Source organism: Psammomys obesus, unplaced genomic scaffold (assembly GCF_907164565.1).
Source record: "Psammomys obesus unplaced genomic scaffold, mPsaObe1.curated_primary_1811, whole genome shotgun sequence".
Classification (NCBI taxonomy): Eukaryota; Metazoa; Chordata; class Mammalia; order Rodentia; family Muridae; genus Psammomys; species Psammomys obesus.
Window position 1 is genome coordinate 10,004,513 of NW_026596125.1, and position 21,057 is coordinate 10,025,569.

A 21,057-nucleotide genomic window follows, 5' to 3' on the forward strand; every position below is an offset into this window, starting at 1 on the left:
TTCACAAGCTGAAAGGTAAGCGATCAGTCTCGAGCTGCCTGCCTGGCAAAGTGTTCAGTTTTCTCCCTTTCTCCTTCTAATAGAAATGGAAAGAAATTGGCTGCGGTTCATAATGAGGGACCAATCACTCTTATTCCCCTTGAGGTTTTCTGTAATAGCATTAAGTATGATGCACTCTTTCCATATTCTATTCTGGTGAGTGTGTGATGCGATTCCATAGGAAGTCTCATGTAATTTGGCATTAATTAATGTCAATTAATGTATGCAACTGCTAGATGTTAGAATTAATTTCATTACCTCTCTCACACAGATGTTTTCCTTGCCACAGGTAATTAGGGTACTGCACTGTTCTTTCCAAATATCCTCACTCTGCAACAGCTGCTGTTTGGAATATCGCACTGCCCATCCACCACAAACCTGTGCTGATACACAGAGATGCTGACTTTAAAAGCCAGGCTCTGCAACAACGAGGAATGGGGAGCTAAGTGCAGGCAAGGGCTGTTGTCTTGGCAAACCTAAGACCGCTCAGCCTGTTAATGTAATCCGCATTGTGGGAATAGATGCTGTCTACATTGACACCATTTGTGACAAAGCAGATCTTGGTTTCCCAGTTAGACTGTGCTCAGATGACACGAGCTATGATTGTTATTTAAATCTTCTGTTTAATAACCAGTATTGCTTCTGAGGTCACCACCTATTTAAAAATCTACAGATACTTGTGGGACTTTGGCAGGTCCCCCTTCACAGTCACTGTTTGGGTTGGGCGCACTACTTTATTCATTTTGACATGTCATTGCTTTCCCTCCATACAGGACCATGACATCCCTCTAGCAGCCAAAGCAATGTTGAGCAGACAGGACAAAGCAAGGGACATCCTATGACTTGACTTCTAACCCTGTTGTGATCAAAGAAACGCTGTATTGAGATATATTGAGATATACTTGTAGCAACCAGTGATCCAAAGTGTAGATCCGACCAGAGATTATACCACACACTCAGGGTAAATAATTTTTAAGAAAGAAAGTAAAAGTAGACAAGAGAGAAGGAATTGTCTTTTCTTTCAGGAGTGGCATAGCTGGATAGTCAAATTCATAAGATAAAATCAGATTTTTGTCTCATATCATCTAAAAATTTCAATTCAAAATTTATTAAAGATTTTAATGTTAGTCCTGAATCAGTAAAACTACTAGAAGAAACGGCAGAGAATAATTTTTAATCATTAGTCTGGGCAAAGATACTACGGTAATGAGCCCCAAGCACAGACAAACAAAGCCAAAGAAATATGGGATTGAAAGAAACCAGGAAGCATCTATATGTTAGAGAAAAGAATGTCTACCATAAAACATAAGTTAATGGCTAACAGAAAATATTAGCAACCCACACATTTGAAAAAGAACAAATATCCAAAATCTGATGTCACTTCAGTAATGAAAAAACATTCCGGGAGGAGGCAGCAGGGGGTTCCTGTGCTTTGTTTGCTTTCTCCCTTTTATGTGACATGGGGTTCCAGTCATGGGAAAGCTGTCAATCAAAGTGGGTCTGTCTCCAACCCTAATTAACCGAATCAAGACAGTAGCCCACAGTCATGCTTCTGGGGAATTCCGTATCCTAGCAAGTTGACAATTAACCATCGCAAGGAGTTGCATCAAGGGATGCAAAATTTCAGAGAAGAGGAAGGTTCAGTAACATCTTACACAGAATAGTAGGCATAATAATTACTATTGTTTCAAAATTGCTATGAATGTATATTCAAACATTTTCACAACATGAAACTTATGGAAGATAATAGAATTCCTTAAACTTATTTAACGATATATATGAGTGAGAAGAGCACCTGGTGCATAATCATGCAGACCTAATTTGGAATCTTAGAACTCATGTAACAAGCTGTGTGTCTCCTAATTTCTGCTCCGGGCTGTAAACACCGACTGGCATGTGCACACATGCGCATACACATACATACACACAGATGGAAATAAAATTAACAACAATAAGATTCTTAAAGGGAAAAATACCACATTGTACCAAACAAATGCTTGCACTTATTATTTTCCAAATGAAAGGAAAAAGCACAAAGGTCATTTTTAACACACACTGGGTACTACAATCCGTGCCCTATTCATAGACAAGAGATAGCTGTGTGGGCACTGGGATATGGTGGTCTGCCGGCCAAGCCAGTGATCATGGGTAGGAATATGGAAGTCACTTTCGCACTCAACATATGAGGCTTCTTGTGTAGGTGCTCTTTCCTTCCACTAGAGTGACTCCCAAGGCCCTCGCTTCACTCTCAACAGGACCATGTTACTGTGGGGTCATTTCCTGAGCTGGTCTGCAGACTCTCTGGAAGGAGAGCTTTTAGAATTTAGACTAAAAATTGATGTTATAACTCAAACTCTTGCTCTAAGGTCTGATAGGTCTTATCTGCTTCTTTCCTGCTCCTGCCAAGACACAACAAAGATCTCTAGTGTCCCAGGACAGCTCACGTCTTCAGGATCTCTACTATTTCAAAATGGCATGATTACTCCCAGCGGGCAGATGCCCTAGGTTCATGCACAGAGATCTGCAGGCATTTTCCTTTCCTGATTCTCCATTCAAATTCTCTTTGGGCTTTAACTGAAGCTTTTCCTGAGGCTCAGACAGGGCTCGGAATGTCTCCATTGACAGCAGCTGTAACGTTAACCTCCAAAATCTCCAGAGCAGCCTCTCTTCTGGGTCAGAACTGTGCCAAGTGGATCCCAAGGGCTTTTTCTTTTTCAACTTTGCAGAATTTAGAGTGCTTTTTTTTCCTTTACAGGTGAAGAAACCAAGATTTAGAAGTGGGATCTGTTAAAATTCATGTGCTATTAAATGACAGACAAAAACTAAAATACCTTTCATGCACCTATGGGACTGTATGCATTCCTTCTATTATTTAAGAAATATGTGTTTAGCTCCAAGGACTTTCATATGCCTTCATATTGCAGAAAATTATCAACAGAAGTGTGATCTACATAGCCATGCAAAGCACTTACAAGCTTTCCTATTTCCTGTTAATTTTCAACTTTAAAGCAGAACAAATTTTAAAACACAAACATTTGCATAGAAAATTTTATGTCCTTGCTGATGCTTTATTACTTGTTTTCTAAATCTTTATATTAAATATCCTTACCCAACACACACACACACACACACACACACACACAGACAGAGAGAGACAGAGACAGAGACAGAGAGATAGAGAGAAACAGAGAGACAGAGAGGGGCACAGCAACACGCTGCAGTCTCTGTGTACTTTTCATTGGTCTTCAGCATCCTCTGTGTCACATGCCAATTAGCCACTGATATCTTCAAAAGTGAGTAACATCTACCTCAAAATGTGTTCATCAAAGTTAAGCCATACCTGAGAAATTATCTATCTTTGGATGTCCTGCTTTGACATGGTGACCTTGTGAGTCAACCTTTTTTAGTCTTTAAAATTTATTTATTTGGGACCAGTGTGTCTTATTAATTTTTCTCTTTATTTTATTTTTAAAAAATATTTTAATTGTGTTAAATTATTTGTTTTAATTAGTTTCTTCCTTCATTTGTATCGTCAGAGAACAGTGGCCTAGAGAGCGTGAGGCACTTGTCACACCACTGAGATACACCCTAAACTGAATCGTCTTTCTACTGCTCGAGTGGGCACTTACAGGCTGTGAACACAACAGGGAATTCTCTAGAATCGTAAGAGTTTTGCCAAGCATGAGATTACGAATACAAGAGATCATTAAAAGTCTAAACAATATTAAAATACAAAAACATTATTTAAACCATTTGCAAAATAATATGCTAGGTATATCCTTTGAGTTCTATCTACATGTAAGAAACTTCCAACCTTCCTATCACTACCAGTTGATCTGGCAAGAGAGCGTTTTTCCTTTCATTTAATATTACCATGAATGGTGGATTTACGTTTTTCACAGTCTAGACTCCTGAAGACCTAAACTCATTTATAATTTGCTCTGTTGTGAAGAGAGGGAAATTACCTTATGTGGGTTAGAATAGTTACAGAAAAGCCCAATAAAATGTACAAGATACAAAAACACAGAAACAAAACTAAACCATCACCCCAAAAACAATGATTTCTGGGCCCAAAGTCAAGAGAGAATGTGGGCCATGGTGGAGGAAGAGTAGTCCACGTCGTCCCAGAAACACCTAACCACATTAGATGCTCACACAGAGACAACTGAAGTTCAGAAAGACTTAAGTCGGGTTTATAAGTCATACTGAATGCTGATGAGGGAGAAGTACATTGTTGTTTTTTTTTAATTATTATTTCCAAATGTTACTAAAAAGTGGAAGAAGAGATAGGGGGCAAGAAGTGGAGATGAAGAGGGAGAGACAAGAAGGAAAGAGAAGGAAGCAAAGCCATAATGAAATTGGAAAGGAGGAGAGGAAGAGAAAATAGTGAAACCAGTTTAGTGTATAGGGAAGAATTACATTATGTTTATAATTACATTATGTTTTATTTCTTTTTAGTGCATATGTGATGGTCTGTGTAAGAGTCACTTCTCCACTTCTATCATGTGGATCCCAGAGGACTGAACTCAGGTCTTGGTGACAAGTGTCTCTACCTGCTGAGCTAACTCACTGGTCACACTTTCTTTCCTGCAACATTTGTGTTCATTTGTCTTGTTTTAGAGACTGGTTTATTTACACATATTTATATATCTGCATGTCATAAGACTCATTCTAGGAGAGAAGCAGCTCAAGAAGCAGCAGCCCCTGTGTTCAAAGTAGATACATTGAATTAACCATTCCGCCACATATTACCATTGGGTTACCACTACTCTCCATGGTAATTATCATGCTTGGAGCATGGTGGATTCCCAGTAAAGAGCACACTGCTATTTCTGTCTTCCATCATGGACTGCACAGACAAAGGACACACTTACCTTTCACTCGGTAGTCCACTCATTGACTGGGCACTCCCAACTCCCTGTCCTTTTTATTTCCTGGTCCAACCTGTGTGTTTTTCCACCACACCATACCCTACTTTACTTTCATAATATTTTGCCTCAATTATCAGATGCCACCTTTCCAAAAATTTCTTCCTTATAAGCTTCCTTAAACCTTTCTCTGAGCTTCTGCTGTGCTCTTTTACATGTCTGTGTACAGATTTTTTAAGTAAACACTTTATGTACTTGTTAACAATTTGTCTTTACAACTAGAAATTAACCTCTATGAGAAGAGGACTTTGGCAGCATCCCTCCATTCCTCACTCTGGACCACGGGAGGAGATACCCAACATTATATGTTGAATAAATAAATACAAGACCTGGATTAAACCAGACTGGCCTGAAATCTTAGCACAATCACTGCGGGAAAAGCACTTAATCATTGTAAGCCTTATTCCCTTTCCTATTATAATGAGGGTTATAACAACAGCACCTGCCTCCAAGGGCTGAAAACAAGCTAAGAGCAATTCATAGTGTTTTTTTATTGTTGTTTTTCAGTGTTCAGGATAAAAAGAAATTCATGTGGACCTGTAAGCACCTTTATGACCCTGTTTTATTGAAAGCTAGAGTCAGAAAATATGTAGTTTTCCATTCATTAAAAGTCATCACACACATGCATACAGACTGCTGCTGCTGAATCCTGAGAGATTATAAGGACCCAACAGAAAAGAAGATGTCTGCCCTTAGTTATGGTATAGATTTTCTGAGCATCTCTAGTATCTTGTCCTTATGAAGTGTAGATCTCCTGGCAAAGGAGTGGCATATAGCAGGCAGAGGAAGTAGTACAATATGGCTATGAAAGCATCCAAAATATAAGTGGCCTACTTGAGCCTGTTAGGGTAATATCATCGTAAGGTGTGCATTGTAAGGAACACTCGTGTTCCCTTACTACATAGCTTCCTGGTAAGTTTTAGGGGATGATTCTAGGCTACTACATCAGGAAGCCTCATTACAAAGGAGCAGCACCTCAAATCCAGAAACTTGCGATGAAAAATGGATCCAACAGACGCCACCAGGAAGAACTGTGACTGAGGCCAGCTCCTCTGTTCTCTCCAAAGCTTGATGTTCTACTTGAGCACGGAAGAGAGGTGAGGGTACATTTGTTCTGTTGTTGGAAAATGGTCACCTGTCACAATCATAAGCTTGCTTACTGCAAATTGAGCCCTTTAACCCCTTCCAAGGTTCTACCTTAGACACTACTCATATACTGACTAAAAGAGGAAGCATGTAAAGGCTCGCTGTGTGAATCATTGCACCAACTGCTTGCTGGAATGTCATCAGTAAGATAGATATATGTCATACTCTGTCAAAAAAAAGTGTTAGTATTCTGTAACATACGACAGAGAATTGCTATTATTTGAAGTTCACTGAGGAAGAAATCAAACCACAAAGTGAATCAAATGAAAACTCTCATGTTCATTCCAAACTGAACACGAATTTAAACAAAAGAACGTGGCATGTTCTATTGCTCACCATCTGGGTTACGTTTAAAAATTCATTCACAGGAGTCTTGATTGCTGAGAGTCTAAAAAGCAACACAGAAACCTGCTGATTGCAGAATTCTGTATGGCCACACACATTTTGAGACACAAGCTGACAATGTTTAAGGATTTAAGAGTGGTGTCTCTCCGGCTCAGGGGTATACTTGCAGCACCTACCCTTTTGTTGCTGTTAGGCAGGCATGAGTGATTACTGACTAAACAGAATAAAGATGTATGCACATCAGAATTGTCTGAAATAGGGCAAGGTCAATCTTTTACTGAGATAGTGGTTATTAGACTACAGTTCACTGTGCAATATAAACATATTATGTGGTGACCAAGCATAAAGTCACTGAAGGCCAGTGCACAAATATGGAGATTTTAAACAGAAGTTCACCAACACTAGTTGTGTCCCACTGGTTTACAACATGAGTAACTATGTGAGTGTATCTGTAAAGAAATGTACAAAATTATCTCCCCTCCCCATCACACACAGAGGATTCATATTCCCTGCTTTCACACAGTTCATAGAGGTTAAGTTGGGAACAAGAAACTACAGAAATGACGTTTAAAATTTCAAAATGAGATGATAACATAAAAGAAACATCTATACAGAGTTGTATGAACAAGAAAAATAAGAAACCATTTTATTATTGAGTTGAAGAAAGATTTCTCTAATAGGTGATTAACCTGCCTTTTAATTCTCCCAACATGACTACCACTTCCAAGTAAGGAGAACGATGGTCATCAAGTGGGTTTGCCTTGAGTGGGTGACTGTGAAAAACGGTCTGGTGCTGCATTTCTGCTTTTCTTAGCAGAGCCCTCGCTGTTGCTGCAGAAGTGACTTCTGCGGCCGGTGAAACCAGCTCAACACTGGATAGACACGCTGAAGAGCCAGGCTCTGGGTGCCCCGGTGTCTTCCAGGCACCAGCATGAATATCCTTCAATGTGGAGAAAACATTGTAATGGTGAAGGATAGAAAATATAAAGGAGATGTCTGGGCTTCACGCAAGACAGAATTAATAGGCTTGGCGATGAAATAAAGCTGTGAGATTTGCCTTATTTCACCTCCATTTACAATGAGCTGCTTTGAGGTTCATTTCACAGAGTTTTGGGGCAGTCATTTTCACAGGTGGCTGAAGGACCAAGGCCTGTTTTCCCCCGTGAAAGTGATTAGTCCTCGAGAACACTGTTGCAAGGTTACCATTAGCTGTGTAGATAGACTCTTAGACTAAAAAGTGTCCCTTGTCTTAAGTCCGTACTAACGTGGATCACCACCAGGACACAAACATTCAGGGCACTGTCTCAGGTTTCAGCTTCAGAAGTAAAAGAGGACAACAATGAGGGTGAAACTTGGTTCTGCAAGATCTGTCAACATGCTGTGTGCTTACAGATCGGCATATACATGCTTAACTATGCATACACGTATGTTTGCCATCTGAAACACTAAATGTTACTCTCTTTTTTTTTTTTTTTTACCAAAAATCACAATCATGGAATGTGACATTCAACTTCAGAGAGTTGTTAGCCGATTTGTGCTCCTGCATATAGACTCAAAGACCCCACAGTCACACTTTTGTTTGGGACAAAATGCCTGCACAATGGTGCTCACTTATCATTACAGCCTCACTCACTGAATCTTGACTAGTTCAAGCTCTGAGCTATGCTTCAGATGGAGAACAAGAATGAAATGAGACATGGCTTTTCACTAAGCTCTTAGTGCAATGGACTGGCCAGCTTTTTCTCTCTGGGGACCTATCTATCTATCTATCTGTCTATCTATCTATCTATCCATCCACATGCACAGATGAGGTAAATTACAGAACTTGAGTTCCTTTTTGTTGTGTACCATACTGAATGCATGTAAAGTAAATGCACACACAGTTATACTCGTAGAGATAGTAAAACAGTAAAATCTTTACATCCCAGATGGAGGCCTGTCAATTGGTCCACAGCAGAAAATTTAAGTCTGTAACAAAGGCTATGTTTAGTGACCATGTTCGTAGTTTTCCAGTGACACATTGTATGATTGGTTTTAATTATTTTTGTTACTTTCTGCTTTCCTTGCCAAGACAAAATGTAGTGAATGGACAGTATCATCCTAGTCACATATGTACATTACAAGGAATGTGCATTTCAGGATATAATTGATATCTGTACCAGTCATAAAATGAAGCTTACCAGTATCCATGTTCCTTTAAATTTGGGATGCCATTGAAATTCAAATGAATTATAATTGTAATCTTAGGACATCTGATATGACATCAAGATGAAACTGGGCTTAACCAATCCAGAGGAGCATTTGTCTCCCACATGGGGATGAGCCAAATTGACAAGTCAAACAGTTTTTCTGTGTTGAACATCTAAATGCTTTGGCAACAAATTTCTGAATTTTATAGTATAAAAAAATTTCTTCTTTAAAGTATAGAAATACACTACCTTGGAATACATGATGTAATCCAGAGTATATGACCTGGAATGGCAAACTCAGAATTCCCTGAAGTACAATGAAAAGATGAAAAGCCAAAGAGGTATTTCAGATAAGTGATGTGAAGAGATAACACAGACTGGAATTTCTGGGGCAACTGACCAGCCTGCAGCCGTGTTTTGATAAATGTGCTCTCTGCTTGGCCACTCTGAACTCTGTGCTTTCCTTCTGTCTTCCCTTCTGTTTCTGTTACCTGGAGCCAAGGTTGCTGATTGTTTGAAGATAGGAAGTGAGAGTGGGGAAGAGAGGGAGGGAGTAAGAGACAGGCTGAGGGGGCCAGGGGTTATAGAGTCAATACAATTCCTTTTATCTTTTTTTTTTCTTTGAAGCAGGTCAGATCTTATGATTCAATCTTCCATTTCAATTAGTCGTATTCCTCCTTCCTGTTTAATTTTGACAGGGATCTCTTCTCAAATTGCACACCTTTACTGAATATTTTTATTAGCTACTGTTCTCACTTCTGGGTAGTTTCTGGTAGATGCTGCATTCTCAAAAATAAAAAAGAGGATAAGATAAAGTAGATAAGTAAATTGTAAGTGATTATATATATATATAATCATACATATATACATATGTATCATATATACATCATATATACATACATATGTATGTATGTATGTATATATGTATGTATGTATATATGATGCCTTGTGAGAATGGAGCCTGGGATGGCACTTTGATATTATGAAGCAAAATGCCTTCCATGAGTACAGAGCAATGTAAACTGTAAGAATACACGGGAATGAGCCATGGCCTTACTGGGTTATGTGACATAGGAAGCCACAAACAGGAAAACAGCATGATCCCCAAACCTCCGTGTAGTGTTTTCTTTTATTAGTTTTCTGCTGTGAGACTTTGCTACAAAAGTGCATTAATGCGTAGCCCAGAACCACTGGCAGCACCAAGGCTGCAGAATCTTAAGCTCCTGCTGAAACACAGTTCATTTTTTTTATTTTTTTAATTTATTACAGTTTATTTACTTTGTATCCCAGCTGTAGCCCCCTCTCTTGTCCCCTCCCAATCCTATCCTCCCTTCCTCTTCTCCTCCCATGCCCTCCCACAGTCCACTGATAGGGGAGGTCCTCTTCCCCTACTATCTGACCCTAGCCTATCAGGTCTCATCAGGACTGTCTGCATTGTCTTCTTCTGTGGCCTCCTAAGGCTGCACCCCACAGGGGGAGGTGATCAAAGAGCCAGCCATGAGTTCATGACATGAGTTCATGTCAGAGACAGCCCCTGTTCCCCTTACTAGGAAACCCACTTGGACATTGAGCTACCATGGGCTATATCTGTGCAGAGGTTCTAGGTTATCTCCAAGAATGGTCCTTGGTTGGACTATCAGTCTCAGAAAAGACCCCCTAGACCCAGAATTTTTTGGTTCTGTTGGTCTCCCTGTGGAGCTCCTGTCCTCATCAGGTCTTTCTTCCTCCCCTTCTTTCATACTATTCCCTGCACTCTGCCCAAAGTTTGGCTATGAGTCTCAGCATCTGCTTTAATACCCTGCTGAGTAGAGTCTTTCAGAGTCCCTCTGTGTTAGGCTTCTGTCCTGTTCCAGAGTTCACTTTTAAATAAGATCCCTAGATGAGCCCTACATGAATGATAAAGTATGAAATGTAATGCTTCAACATTTCTAGGCAATCTAATACATGAGATGAAATAGACAGTGTTGACCCCTACAAACATTTGCCTGCATACCTCCTCATTCTCACATAATTAGGAAACTGCTGTGGCATGTGCTAGAGACAGAACATTGAACATACATGTGACCCCTGCTCTGGCAGAGCTTATGGACCAATGATGGATGGGCAGGAAAAGTTGATTACCAAATTATATATATGAAATGTAGAATTTCAAAGAGATGAAGAAAAATTGTTGGATAATATCAAACATACTGTATGAAATTGGGAGTTTGAGCCTGGCTCCCCAGATAGATACACTTCACCTGTATTCTAGTGATTAACTGCACTTGGCTGTTCAAGGTAGGAGGAAGAAAGGAAGGTATCCAGGGGACAGCAAAAGCAAGTATGCGCTTCATGTGGGGAAACATACAACCTGGTGAGTTAGTTCAAACAGCCAGAAGCAAATGCACAGGCCTGAAGTCAGGGCTTGTGGACACTACAGGGTGGAGAAACGGGCAGGCACCATGCTATGCTCTGCCACAGAAGGAAGCTGACTTTTCTTACCACCATTAGAGGATTGGGAAGTCAGGGAGGACTTGAGAGCAGATGGGTGCTTGTTTTGCTCAGGAAAAGGTTTCTCTCTGTGCTGTACACTGTGCCTGAACCATGAGTCCAAGATACTATCACCTGCTGCAGAGGAAAAGAAGGCTTACCCAGAGAATGCCCAGCAGAGGGAGAAAAGCTCCAACTGCTAAAGCCTTTTCTGTCAGGTGCACTGTTGAGAATAGCTTACACGCCAGCCCTAGTTAGATGTAGAAGAGGTAAGAGTGGTCAGCCTTGAGCCCTGTTCTGTTCTCCCAGTGAGCATGCCAGAGAACATATGCATGCTCCAAAGGGGAAGTGAACTCTCCGGAGAAGAAACATCCCATGAAGATTTCAAATGGAAGTCCTGGAAGACATGTGGCTTTTGGGATTTGTCTTCCATGGATGACTTACTTTTCTGTTTTGAGGTTACAGAGAGCAGTTACCTTCTACCTTAATACTAAGAGCTAAGGAGAGGGAGGCAGGTGTTATGGGAAAGTGAGTCAGCTTTTCTTTCCAAATCTAAGGAACATTCTGGGAGCAAAGGATGCTCACCCTTTGGATTAATGCTGGGCATGTGACTATACATCTTTGCTTGGTAGTAGTCAGATTTTCATTATCTTTTACGTATGAAGTCTATCCTTCTTCTGATTTTCTCCCTTAATCCTCTTGTACTAGCTCCCTTCTCTCCTTAATTCCATCATTCTCTATCACTTGTTTCGTTGTTACTTATATGTAGTATCTCAGCAGAGAATCCTCAGGACCAGAGCAGGTGAAGAAAACTTGCATTGCTTCAGTGTTAGACAGAAAAGTGCTTCTGTGCCCAGTGTTTTATACACGTTGCTTTCCTATTCTCACCTGAAGATACCACTGTCTGTGCATCCTCCAAATATCCTACAGATATTACTACCTACATTTCTGTTTTGTTTTCTCATCTATAAAATTGAAGTAACAGTCTAAAAAAACTATCAGGAATAATTGTGTGAATTACATAAAATACTTGGCATAAGTGTCACCAGGTGCTTTTTCAGTCAATGCTGACTTAGAACCATGACTGAACTTTCTTAATTTTCAGAGAAAAATGAGATATGAAAGGTTGAAATGGTATTTTCAAGGAGGTACTAACAGCGACTAGTATTATGAAATATTTTTATACATGGGTTTGAATTCTGGATTTGTACATTATCTCCCTGGATGTCATGTACTTAACACCACAATCCCCACTAACTGAAGCTCTTCACTGTGGCATGTCTAATGGGGCTGACAAGACCTATCACAGGGTGGCAATAGAGGCTAATGAATTCCCCCTCCCATTGCTTGTGGTGAGGCTTACTAGGAGATAACTCATTTTTTCCTTTCTTTCAAAGTGTTTTGTGAGAATCTCTGAGCACAACAATGAGGTATGGCCTGGATGGTGTCTAACAAAATGAGGGAACTGAAAACCAAAACAAAACAGAACAAAATAGTAGTAACAACAATGCAACTCTTTAGAAATGAATAGCTTGGGACTAGGAGAATAGCTCAGTAGGCAAAACACTTGCCTTGAAAGCACGAGGACGTGAGTTTGAGGCCTGGAACCCATACTATAACAGAAGCTGGGCATGGGTGGTTTAAACTGCTAGCCCTGGTGCTGGGAGGAGGTGCTGGGTAGATCGCTGGGCTTCACTGGCCAGCTGGCTGAGCCTACATGAATACCTCCAGGACAGTAAGAGACCTTTTTGCATAAAAAGTGTGTGTGTGTGTTTTGTGTGTGTGTGTGTTGGGTACTGGTACTGTGATAAAATGCCATGACCAGAAGGAACCATGAAGACGAAAAGGTTTATTTCACTCACAGTTCCTTATGACGGTTCACCATCAAAGGCAGTGAAGGCAGGGACTCCCCCAGTGTGGGAGGCTGGAAGCAGGAGTCCATGCAGAGACCATGAAGGAGCACTGTTTACTGCCTTGTTCTCCATGCTCAACCTGCTTTCTTATAGAACCCAGGACCACCAGCCCAGGGGTTGCTGCACTGACAATGGGCTGGGTCCTCTGTGAATCACTAATTAATAAATGCCCTACAGGCTTGCCACAGCCGGATCTTATGAAGGTATTTTCTCCATTGAGGCTCCCTCCTCTTTTATGATGGGACTTTGTGTCAAGCTGATATAAAAACCAGCCAGTAACAGCTCACAACCATTCTTAACTCCAGGGCATCCAGTGCCTTTTTCTGCCCTCCACATGCACACATGGCACATGCACATTCATGCACGCAAACACTCATACACACAAAATAAATAAAACAAAAAATAAAATAATCTTTTGAAAATCAAGTAGAAATGGGTAGATAGAACTGAGTAATTCTGCTGTTGTTCTCTGTGTACACATGCATGTCCTTCTGTCCCAGGGGACTTTTCTATCGGGCATACTGATTGGGTTAGGGTGGTCCCAGTATTGCATCTATCTAAATTGAAATAAATCTGGATATATACAGAGGTAGGCTAATAGGTCTTTATAAATACATGTATGTATTAAAACTATTAAGCAAATCTGGATTTCCGGACACAGGACACATGCCCATCCACAGATGATGTGGATTTCACTATTGTGGCTGCAGACTTGGTGCAGGACAGACTGACAGAACTAATACCGCCATGGACACTGGGGCATAGTTGATTTACTTACGACCATCCACGGTCCTGGCCTCGAGATGCACAAGGTCTGGTTCTTTGTTTGACCCCATCACAGACCTAAAGAATGGAGAAACACAAAAAGGAACATTTTGCATTAATAACTTCATATATACCTCAGTGAAGCCCTCAGACTGTTAATGCTTCCAGTTCTGAGACCATAATCCTGGGAACATATCCGCTCCGTTTATATATAGAGCCTAACAGAAAAGTTTCCTCTTGAAATAAAAACAGTAATGAATCTCTCTGGCAAAGATACTGCGTGTCCTTTAGCCCAGACTTGGAAATATGTCCTGCAAGTGGGACACATGTGTTCTTGTCATCTCATCACACACTGAACACCAGATTTGACGGACTCATCAGGTAGATACTAGACATGCACAGGGACCCACAGAGCAAAGCGATGTAATAAAAGTTTGTGAGTTGAAATTTTCAAAAGTCTGAGTATTTTTGTTTACATCGTGTGACCCAAGAAGTTCAAAAACACCTGAGGCCAGTGACCATTCTCAGCAGCGTTGGACCAACAAAACTAAAAAGAAATGTAGATGCCTCTCAAATTCTAATATGTCATAAATCCATATCCTCATATATTGGTGTAGAATTAAAACTTATTTTAAACTTGTTAGAGACCATACCGAATAGAACATGATTATTCCAGTATATAAATGAGACAGGCAATCACATGTTAGCCCAGAATTTTTACAGTGCAGGGTCACGTAAATGTAAGTACATTTGTGCTTCATTTTGAGCAGGATTCACAGAAAATTAATTGGTTCCATTTTTATAAAGAAAAGACTCAGATACTTCAAAATTGGTCCTTCAGTCTTCTCCCTAGGCATTCAACCCAGCATCCTTGAAGATAGAGTTCAAAAGTGAACATCACTTCAGGATTTCACGCGGAGCCTCAAACTGCACATGACAGACCTCATCTCACTTTCGCTGCCTCATCATCAGACACACTAAAAGATTCCGCCACTCCTAAAGTGCCACATCCATTACACATTCCTCAGTGAGCGCTGAATAGTTCTGCTTGTAGTTTGAAAAGCTCTGCTCCATCCCCATTGTGGTCTCAAGGACACAATTAAAAAGCCACTTCTGTTAAATATACCCAACTTACAAAGAACATTTTCCTTTTAGCAAATACTTATTTTTATGTAAACTATAAAATATGACTCATTTTTGCCGTAAGTAATTACTTTGTGTGTTTCCCCAAATGCAAGAGTAACCTGTTCCCTAAACAAGTACTTCCATACAAAAAAACACAGGAACACACAAACACACACACACACACACACACACACACATATGCCCACACACATACATATCTGCATACAACAAATATAGCTACTGGAGGCATTTTTAAAGCATTTATAGTCATAGGTATTGTCATATAATAGTAAAATTTTAAGTGTGAAATATATTTAAAAAAAAAAAAACCAAAAAAGTAAGAAGATGAAAAGTAAAAAAAAAAAAAAAAAAAAAAAAAAAAAAAAAAAAAAAAAAAAAAAATAGGAGGGAACAAAAGAGAGAAAGAAAAAGAACAAAGGTCTACAGATTCAATGAAACAAGTACATTAATCAGTGTCTTAGGAACATTCTCAGAACTCTTTATTTGAATTCATTTTCCCAACTCAGATAGTCTCAGGCCTCTCTAGCTTAGCTGTTCTTCATTTTTACAAAAGCAGTCTCCTTAAGGACCGATTATCATCACTGTCAGTAAGATGTCTCTGATTGATGCATGGCCTGAAATTCAAAGTCTATGTTCTAAACATTAAATCCCTCTTTCTTCTTCTCCCAGGAAGCAGACAATCCCTAATAAGGCCTTTATCATTTCACTCAAAAAAACCTGTAGCATGAATCTGAATATTTTGTGTCACTGGGAACAGCTTGCGTACATGCCGTAGGTGACCCCTTCACTGTCACTATAGTTAAATATTATGGGGTCTGCTGGTCCACAGTCACGGTTCTCCACCTCCCAGAACTCAGTGCCTGGAGCCACAGTGGCCTCTCCAGACAAGAGCTTAAGCCATAAGAGTAAAAAGGAAAATAAGGGACTGGGAAGATGGCGCAGTGGGCAAGAGACTTTGCTGTGCATGCAGGAGGATCTGTGTCTGAGTTCCCATCACCCTTGTGAAAAGCCAAAGCATATAACATGCCCAGCTCTGAGCAGGAAGGGGTGGTTGGAGAGAGGAGGACTCATGGAACCTCACGGCGAAGCTAGCCTGGGTTAAATGGCCCAGCTTCCAGGGTTTGAATATTGCTGAGGGTGACAGGGGAAGATACAGAAGGTCCTGTTCAGGCACCTGCATGCAAATTCATGACAACGGGCACTACACACTCACATCTGTGTACCTCACACAGTGTGCATCACACACACACTCTCAAACCTCTTGTGTATGGTTGTATGAATGTTTGTGTGTGCATTAAAAACAGAAAATACTGCTGTAGTCATCAGTATTTGTTATTATTTCAAATATATGTTACTCCATCTTAGGACTCCAATAGGAGGCTTCTACAAAAGATGAAAAACAATGGTTCAGGATTATCTAATTAAAGGTTTCATTTTTTTCTTGTCTGTAGGAAAATTTCTTCCTCTTTGAACAAAATTCTTCAGACCTGTGTCATGCCAATATAAATGCCTGGAACACCCAACTCCACCCTTCTTCTGCCTTCACAATTCTTATTGCTGGAACTCAGCTATAGATGACTGAATTTAAACATAAGTTTTCTAGGTTGGTTCTCCCTTAAGAAAGTCAGTTATTGGTGCTTTCTCAGAAAATTAGGAATAGTGGTACCTCAAGATACAGCTTTCCCTCTCCTGGGCATTCATCCAAATTATGCTCAACCATACAACAAGGACGTTAGCTTAACCATGTTTGTAGCAGCTTTATTTGTAATAGCCAGACTCTGGAAACAACTCAGATGTCCCTCAACTGAGGAATGGATACAGAAATTGTGATACCTTTACAAAATGGAATACTATTCAGCAATTAAAAACAAGGAAATCATGAAATTTGCAGGTAAATGGATGGAACTAGAAAAGACCATCCTGAGTGAGGTAACCCAGAGGCAGAAAGACACATATAGTATATACTCACTTATAAGTGGATATTAGCCATATAGTAAAGGATAAACTTACTAAAATCTATAGTCCTAAAGAAGCTAAACAACAAGGAGAACCATAGAGAAGAGGCTTAATCCTCATTCAGAAGGGCAAACAGGATAGACCTGAGAAATAGGAGAAGACAGGGAACAGGACAGGAGCCTTCCACACAGGGCTTCTGAAAGATTCTACCCAGCAGGGTATTGAAGCAAATGCTGAGACTCACAACCAAACTTTGTGCAGAGTGCAGGGAATCTTAGGAAAGAAGGAGATAGAAAGACCTAGAGGGGACAGAAGCTCCACAAGGAGAGCAACAGAAAAAAACAAAACAAACAAACAAACAAAACCTAGGCCCTGGGGGCTCTGCAGAGACTGATACCCCAGCCCAGAATCATGCATGGAGAGGGCCTAAAATTCCGGCCCAGATATAGCCCATAGACTGAGTCTTCAAGTGGGTACCTAGCAAGGGGAACAGGGGCAGTCACTGGCATGAACTTGGTCACCTGCTCTTTAATCACCTCCCCTTGTTGAGGTGGCCTTACTTGGCCACAGAGAAAGAGAATCCAGGCACTCCTGATGGAACCTGATAGGCTAGGGTCCGATGGAAGGGGAGGAGGACTCCCCCATCAGTGGACCAGGGAAGGACATAGAGAGGGGAGAGTGAAAGAGGGTGGGAATGAGAGGAGATGAGCGAGGGTACTGTAGACACAATACAAAATGAGTAAACTAGGATTAATTGTAGTAGTAGTCACAAGAATGAAAAAGGAGTCGGCTATCCTTTTAAGACTTCTACAATCATGCCTGTACCTCAGACATTTTTTAATGCAAAACAACAAGATTTCCTGGAACACACACACACACACACACACACACGTAAAATTCCTGACGTGGTTTAAACTGGAAGTTCATGCCTATCATCCCAGGCAGTTGAGACAAGAAGTTCCAGGGTAGCCTGTTCAACGTTGTCAGTAATAACAAAGTCAGCTAATAGCTGAAAGGCGGAGCGCCAGTGTGGTGGATGTGAAGTGTTGGGTTTAATTCTGAAGATCCCACCCAAAATATGCTTCCGCTATACAGCGAGGGCTCAGAAAGTGTTGCGGAGCTTGCTCTTTTCTATTATCTCATTTTATTTTGAAGAGGTGCATAGGGAAGTTAATAATCACCCTGAAATTGAAAGCGATGTCGTCACTATAAACTTTCAGGATAACATGGGCACCACTAGCAGAAATGATGTATAAAAATTGTTTGTTTTCACAGGTCAGTAGTCAAAACAAAGCCTCAATATGTACTAGCCCATAAACCAGACAGCAACTATGTGAAAGCAAAATTCATTTATTTACTTATTCAGCGTTCTAAGCTCATGGTGAATAAAATCAAAGCCAACGAATTCTTCCCATAAAAAGTTCAGAAATGCAGATGAATGAGAAGAATATTCTAACATTTGGGATGCCATTGGAACATCCAGGGAAAGTGGTTCATCCCCTGTAGGTAGAATCTCAGGAAGCAGCAGTCCAGGCTGACTGTGAAAGGAACTGGATCAAAACTCCAGGAATATTCACCTAGGTGACTGATAAACAATGGTGGTGGAAGCACTTTCCATTTAAATATAAAGAGTAAGCGTGGGCCTAGTCTTGATTAAAAAAAAAAAGAAAGAAAGAAAAAAGAGAGAGAGAGAGTTATCCACGTGGAAATCAAATAAAGAGGTCTGGGGTTTTCAAAGTAGAACAATAAAAGTGAGGTGAAATACGGTTAGGCATCATCGTTAAGCACCACCATGCAAGGGGAAGGCTTTGCATTTGACTAGAAGAGACATAAGACGAATAAAGTTAAGGAAAGATGGCTGAAGGCGAGGCTGACTACTGCAACACTTACCTACTTTGCATTTCGCTCTGGGTGCAATCCTTAGCATTGAGGGGAAAAAACGGAATAAATACAATACATAATCACCCAAATGGAAGAACACATCCCTGCCTGTGTGTGGACCTGGTGGGAAACTGAATTGAAATCTTACTGACCATCCCAGATAGGTCCACTCTTCTGAAAAAGCTGGGGTGTAGCCTGATGCAGCCTAGTCCCTCTCTGCGACTGGTTTCTCAAGGTGGTGTTCCCACTGACAGCTATTTTACAATGCCACTCTAAGGATCACCAGAGCCAAGGATGTGAAGAAACTAAGCCCAGCCTGACACGGAGCACCGCGAATGCTAGCAGGGCAATGTCAGCCCCGTGCAGAACAACCAGCCCCGTGCAGCAGCCTTTGTAGACCTTCTCTACAGAGGAACCCGGAAATGCCACTAGTTTATCATTCTCCCGCCATTCTGTCTGAGTTTATCCCACTTTAATATAGTGCTCAATAAATGCTGCAGAGCCACAAACGTCCTGAAGTAGATAGCTGCAGAGCAAGTATTAAAAAATAAATACTGTGACTGGATAGCACCTACTTATTCAGATTTAGAAATGCATAACAGCATCCAGGGCGTGGAGATGGAGGCTGTGAGGGAAAGAGAGCTCTGCTTTCCTTTTCCTTCTTTTGATGGAAGAGTCACGTATCACAGGCATCCTCAAGAACCACTACCTCAGAAGCAAGCAAGCCTGGCTCCTACAGAGGCCGCGCTGTGGCCGGCACATGTTAATCAGCAGCTGCACTCCTTGATTCCGGGCTGGCTCTTTACTTGCCATGAGAGGTTTTTTAAATTAAATTTTATTTTTTATATTAATTACAGTTTATTCACTTTGTATCCCAGCTGTAGCCCCCTCCCCCCACCCCCTCCCAATCCCACCCTCCCTCGCTCATCTCCTCCTATGCTCCTTTCCAAGTCCATGGATAGGGGAGTTTCCCTTCCCCTTCCATCTGACCCTAGCTTATCAGGTCCCATCAGGACTGGCTGCATTGTCCTCTTTAAAGCAAACATCATCAGGAGACCCCTGGCTACAGCCACAATGTTTACTCTTGAACAAGGTAGCTTAACCTGAGGTCTCATCTGTTGTACAACCAGGAAAAACAAAACAAACAAACAAACAAACAAACAAACAAAACAAAAGAAGCCTGGATGTCATTTTAACCTCTCACTTTAGCCTAAGAGACATGCTTTCTTCCTGTTTTTTTCTTCTTTAGTCTAGATCTCACCCTAGTAACAAAGCTACCTCCTATGAACAACAAATAAGAAGCCAATAAGTAGACAGGACAAATAAAAGACAATTGTCATTTTCCTGTGCATACTGGTCTGCTGTGAAATCAGCACAGATGGCAGCTTTGCCATCCTTCTGCCTCAAGCCAGAAGCCTATTTACACTGAAGGTATTTTTCATAAGTTGTTTGTGTGTGTGTGTGTATGTGTGTGTGTGTGTGTGTATGTGTGTGTGTGTGTAGGAAACAGTAAGAATGAGTTTCTGATGAAGAGTAAAGGAATTCATACACATCAGAATGGTAATGGCAAGGGGAAGATGTTTGTTGCACAACCTGCTTTGCAGAAGTAAAGCTTTTAATGTAAACATGTCAGAAGGAATCAGCACACTTCAAGAGCCTAACCTCTTGCTGTGGGTCTTGGTCTCATATGACATTACATAACTGAAGGTGGAAGGTACACACACATACACGCACTCCCACGCACACACACACACAAGTGGCAACGAAAGGTTTATGATTGTACAACAACCAAAAATGTATTCAAAACCAAATGTGAGGTGGACCTCGGGTATTTTGGAAATCACTCACAAGAGAAACTTCACATAACTTCACTGGCAACTTTCTGAACACACGAGATGTGCATTTTGTACCATGAACATCATTATGTCACACAATGGCAGGGAATGCTCCATGCCACACCTCTGCTTAGGGTCTAGACACACCCATTACAATCCCAGTGTCTTCATGCTCTCAGCTCTCACAGAAACAGAATGGTCTATTACAGAAAACAGTGTCCTACCATCGTTCCACAACATGTAAGTACTTAATTAATGTATTTTTGGATGGAAGTATACTGAAACTATTAATTAAAAAATTTTGTTTGAGATGCTGATACAAATTTCATACAGACCAAAAGCAGTAAAAACAAATACTTAAATGAATTTTGGCTTGATATTATGATATAATACAGAAGCATTTTTCAAATGAATATATATATGTATATATATATATATATATATA

At 40.6% G+C, this 21,057-nt stretch overlaps 1 protein-coding gene across 6 annotated transcripts in view; it reads right to left on the reverse strand.

Moving 5' to 3' along the window:
- The window catches only part of Sorcs1 (sortilin related VPS10 domain containing receptor 1), a 512,909-nt gene that overhangs the window by 125,280 nt on the left and 366,572 nt on the right, over nucleotides 1-21,057 (reverse strand). For all 6 annotated transcript variants that reach the window (XM_055591505.1, XM_055591507.1, XM_055591508.1 and 3 more), the window contains exon 6: nucleotides 13,808-13,872. In XM_055591505.1, coding sequence (XP_055447480.1) covers nucleotides 13,808-13,872 — 65 coding nt within the window. The remainder of the gene's footprint in view (nucleotides 1-13,807; nucleotides 13,873-21,057) is intronic.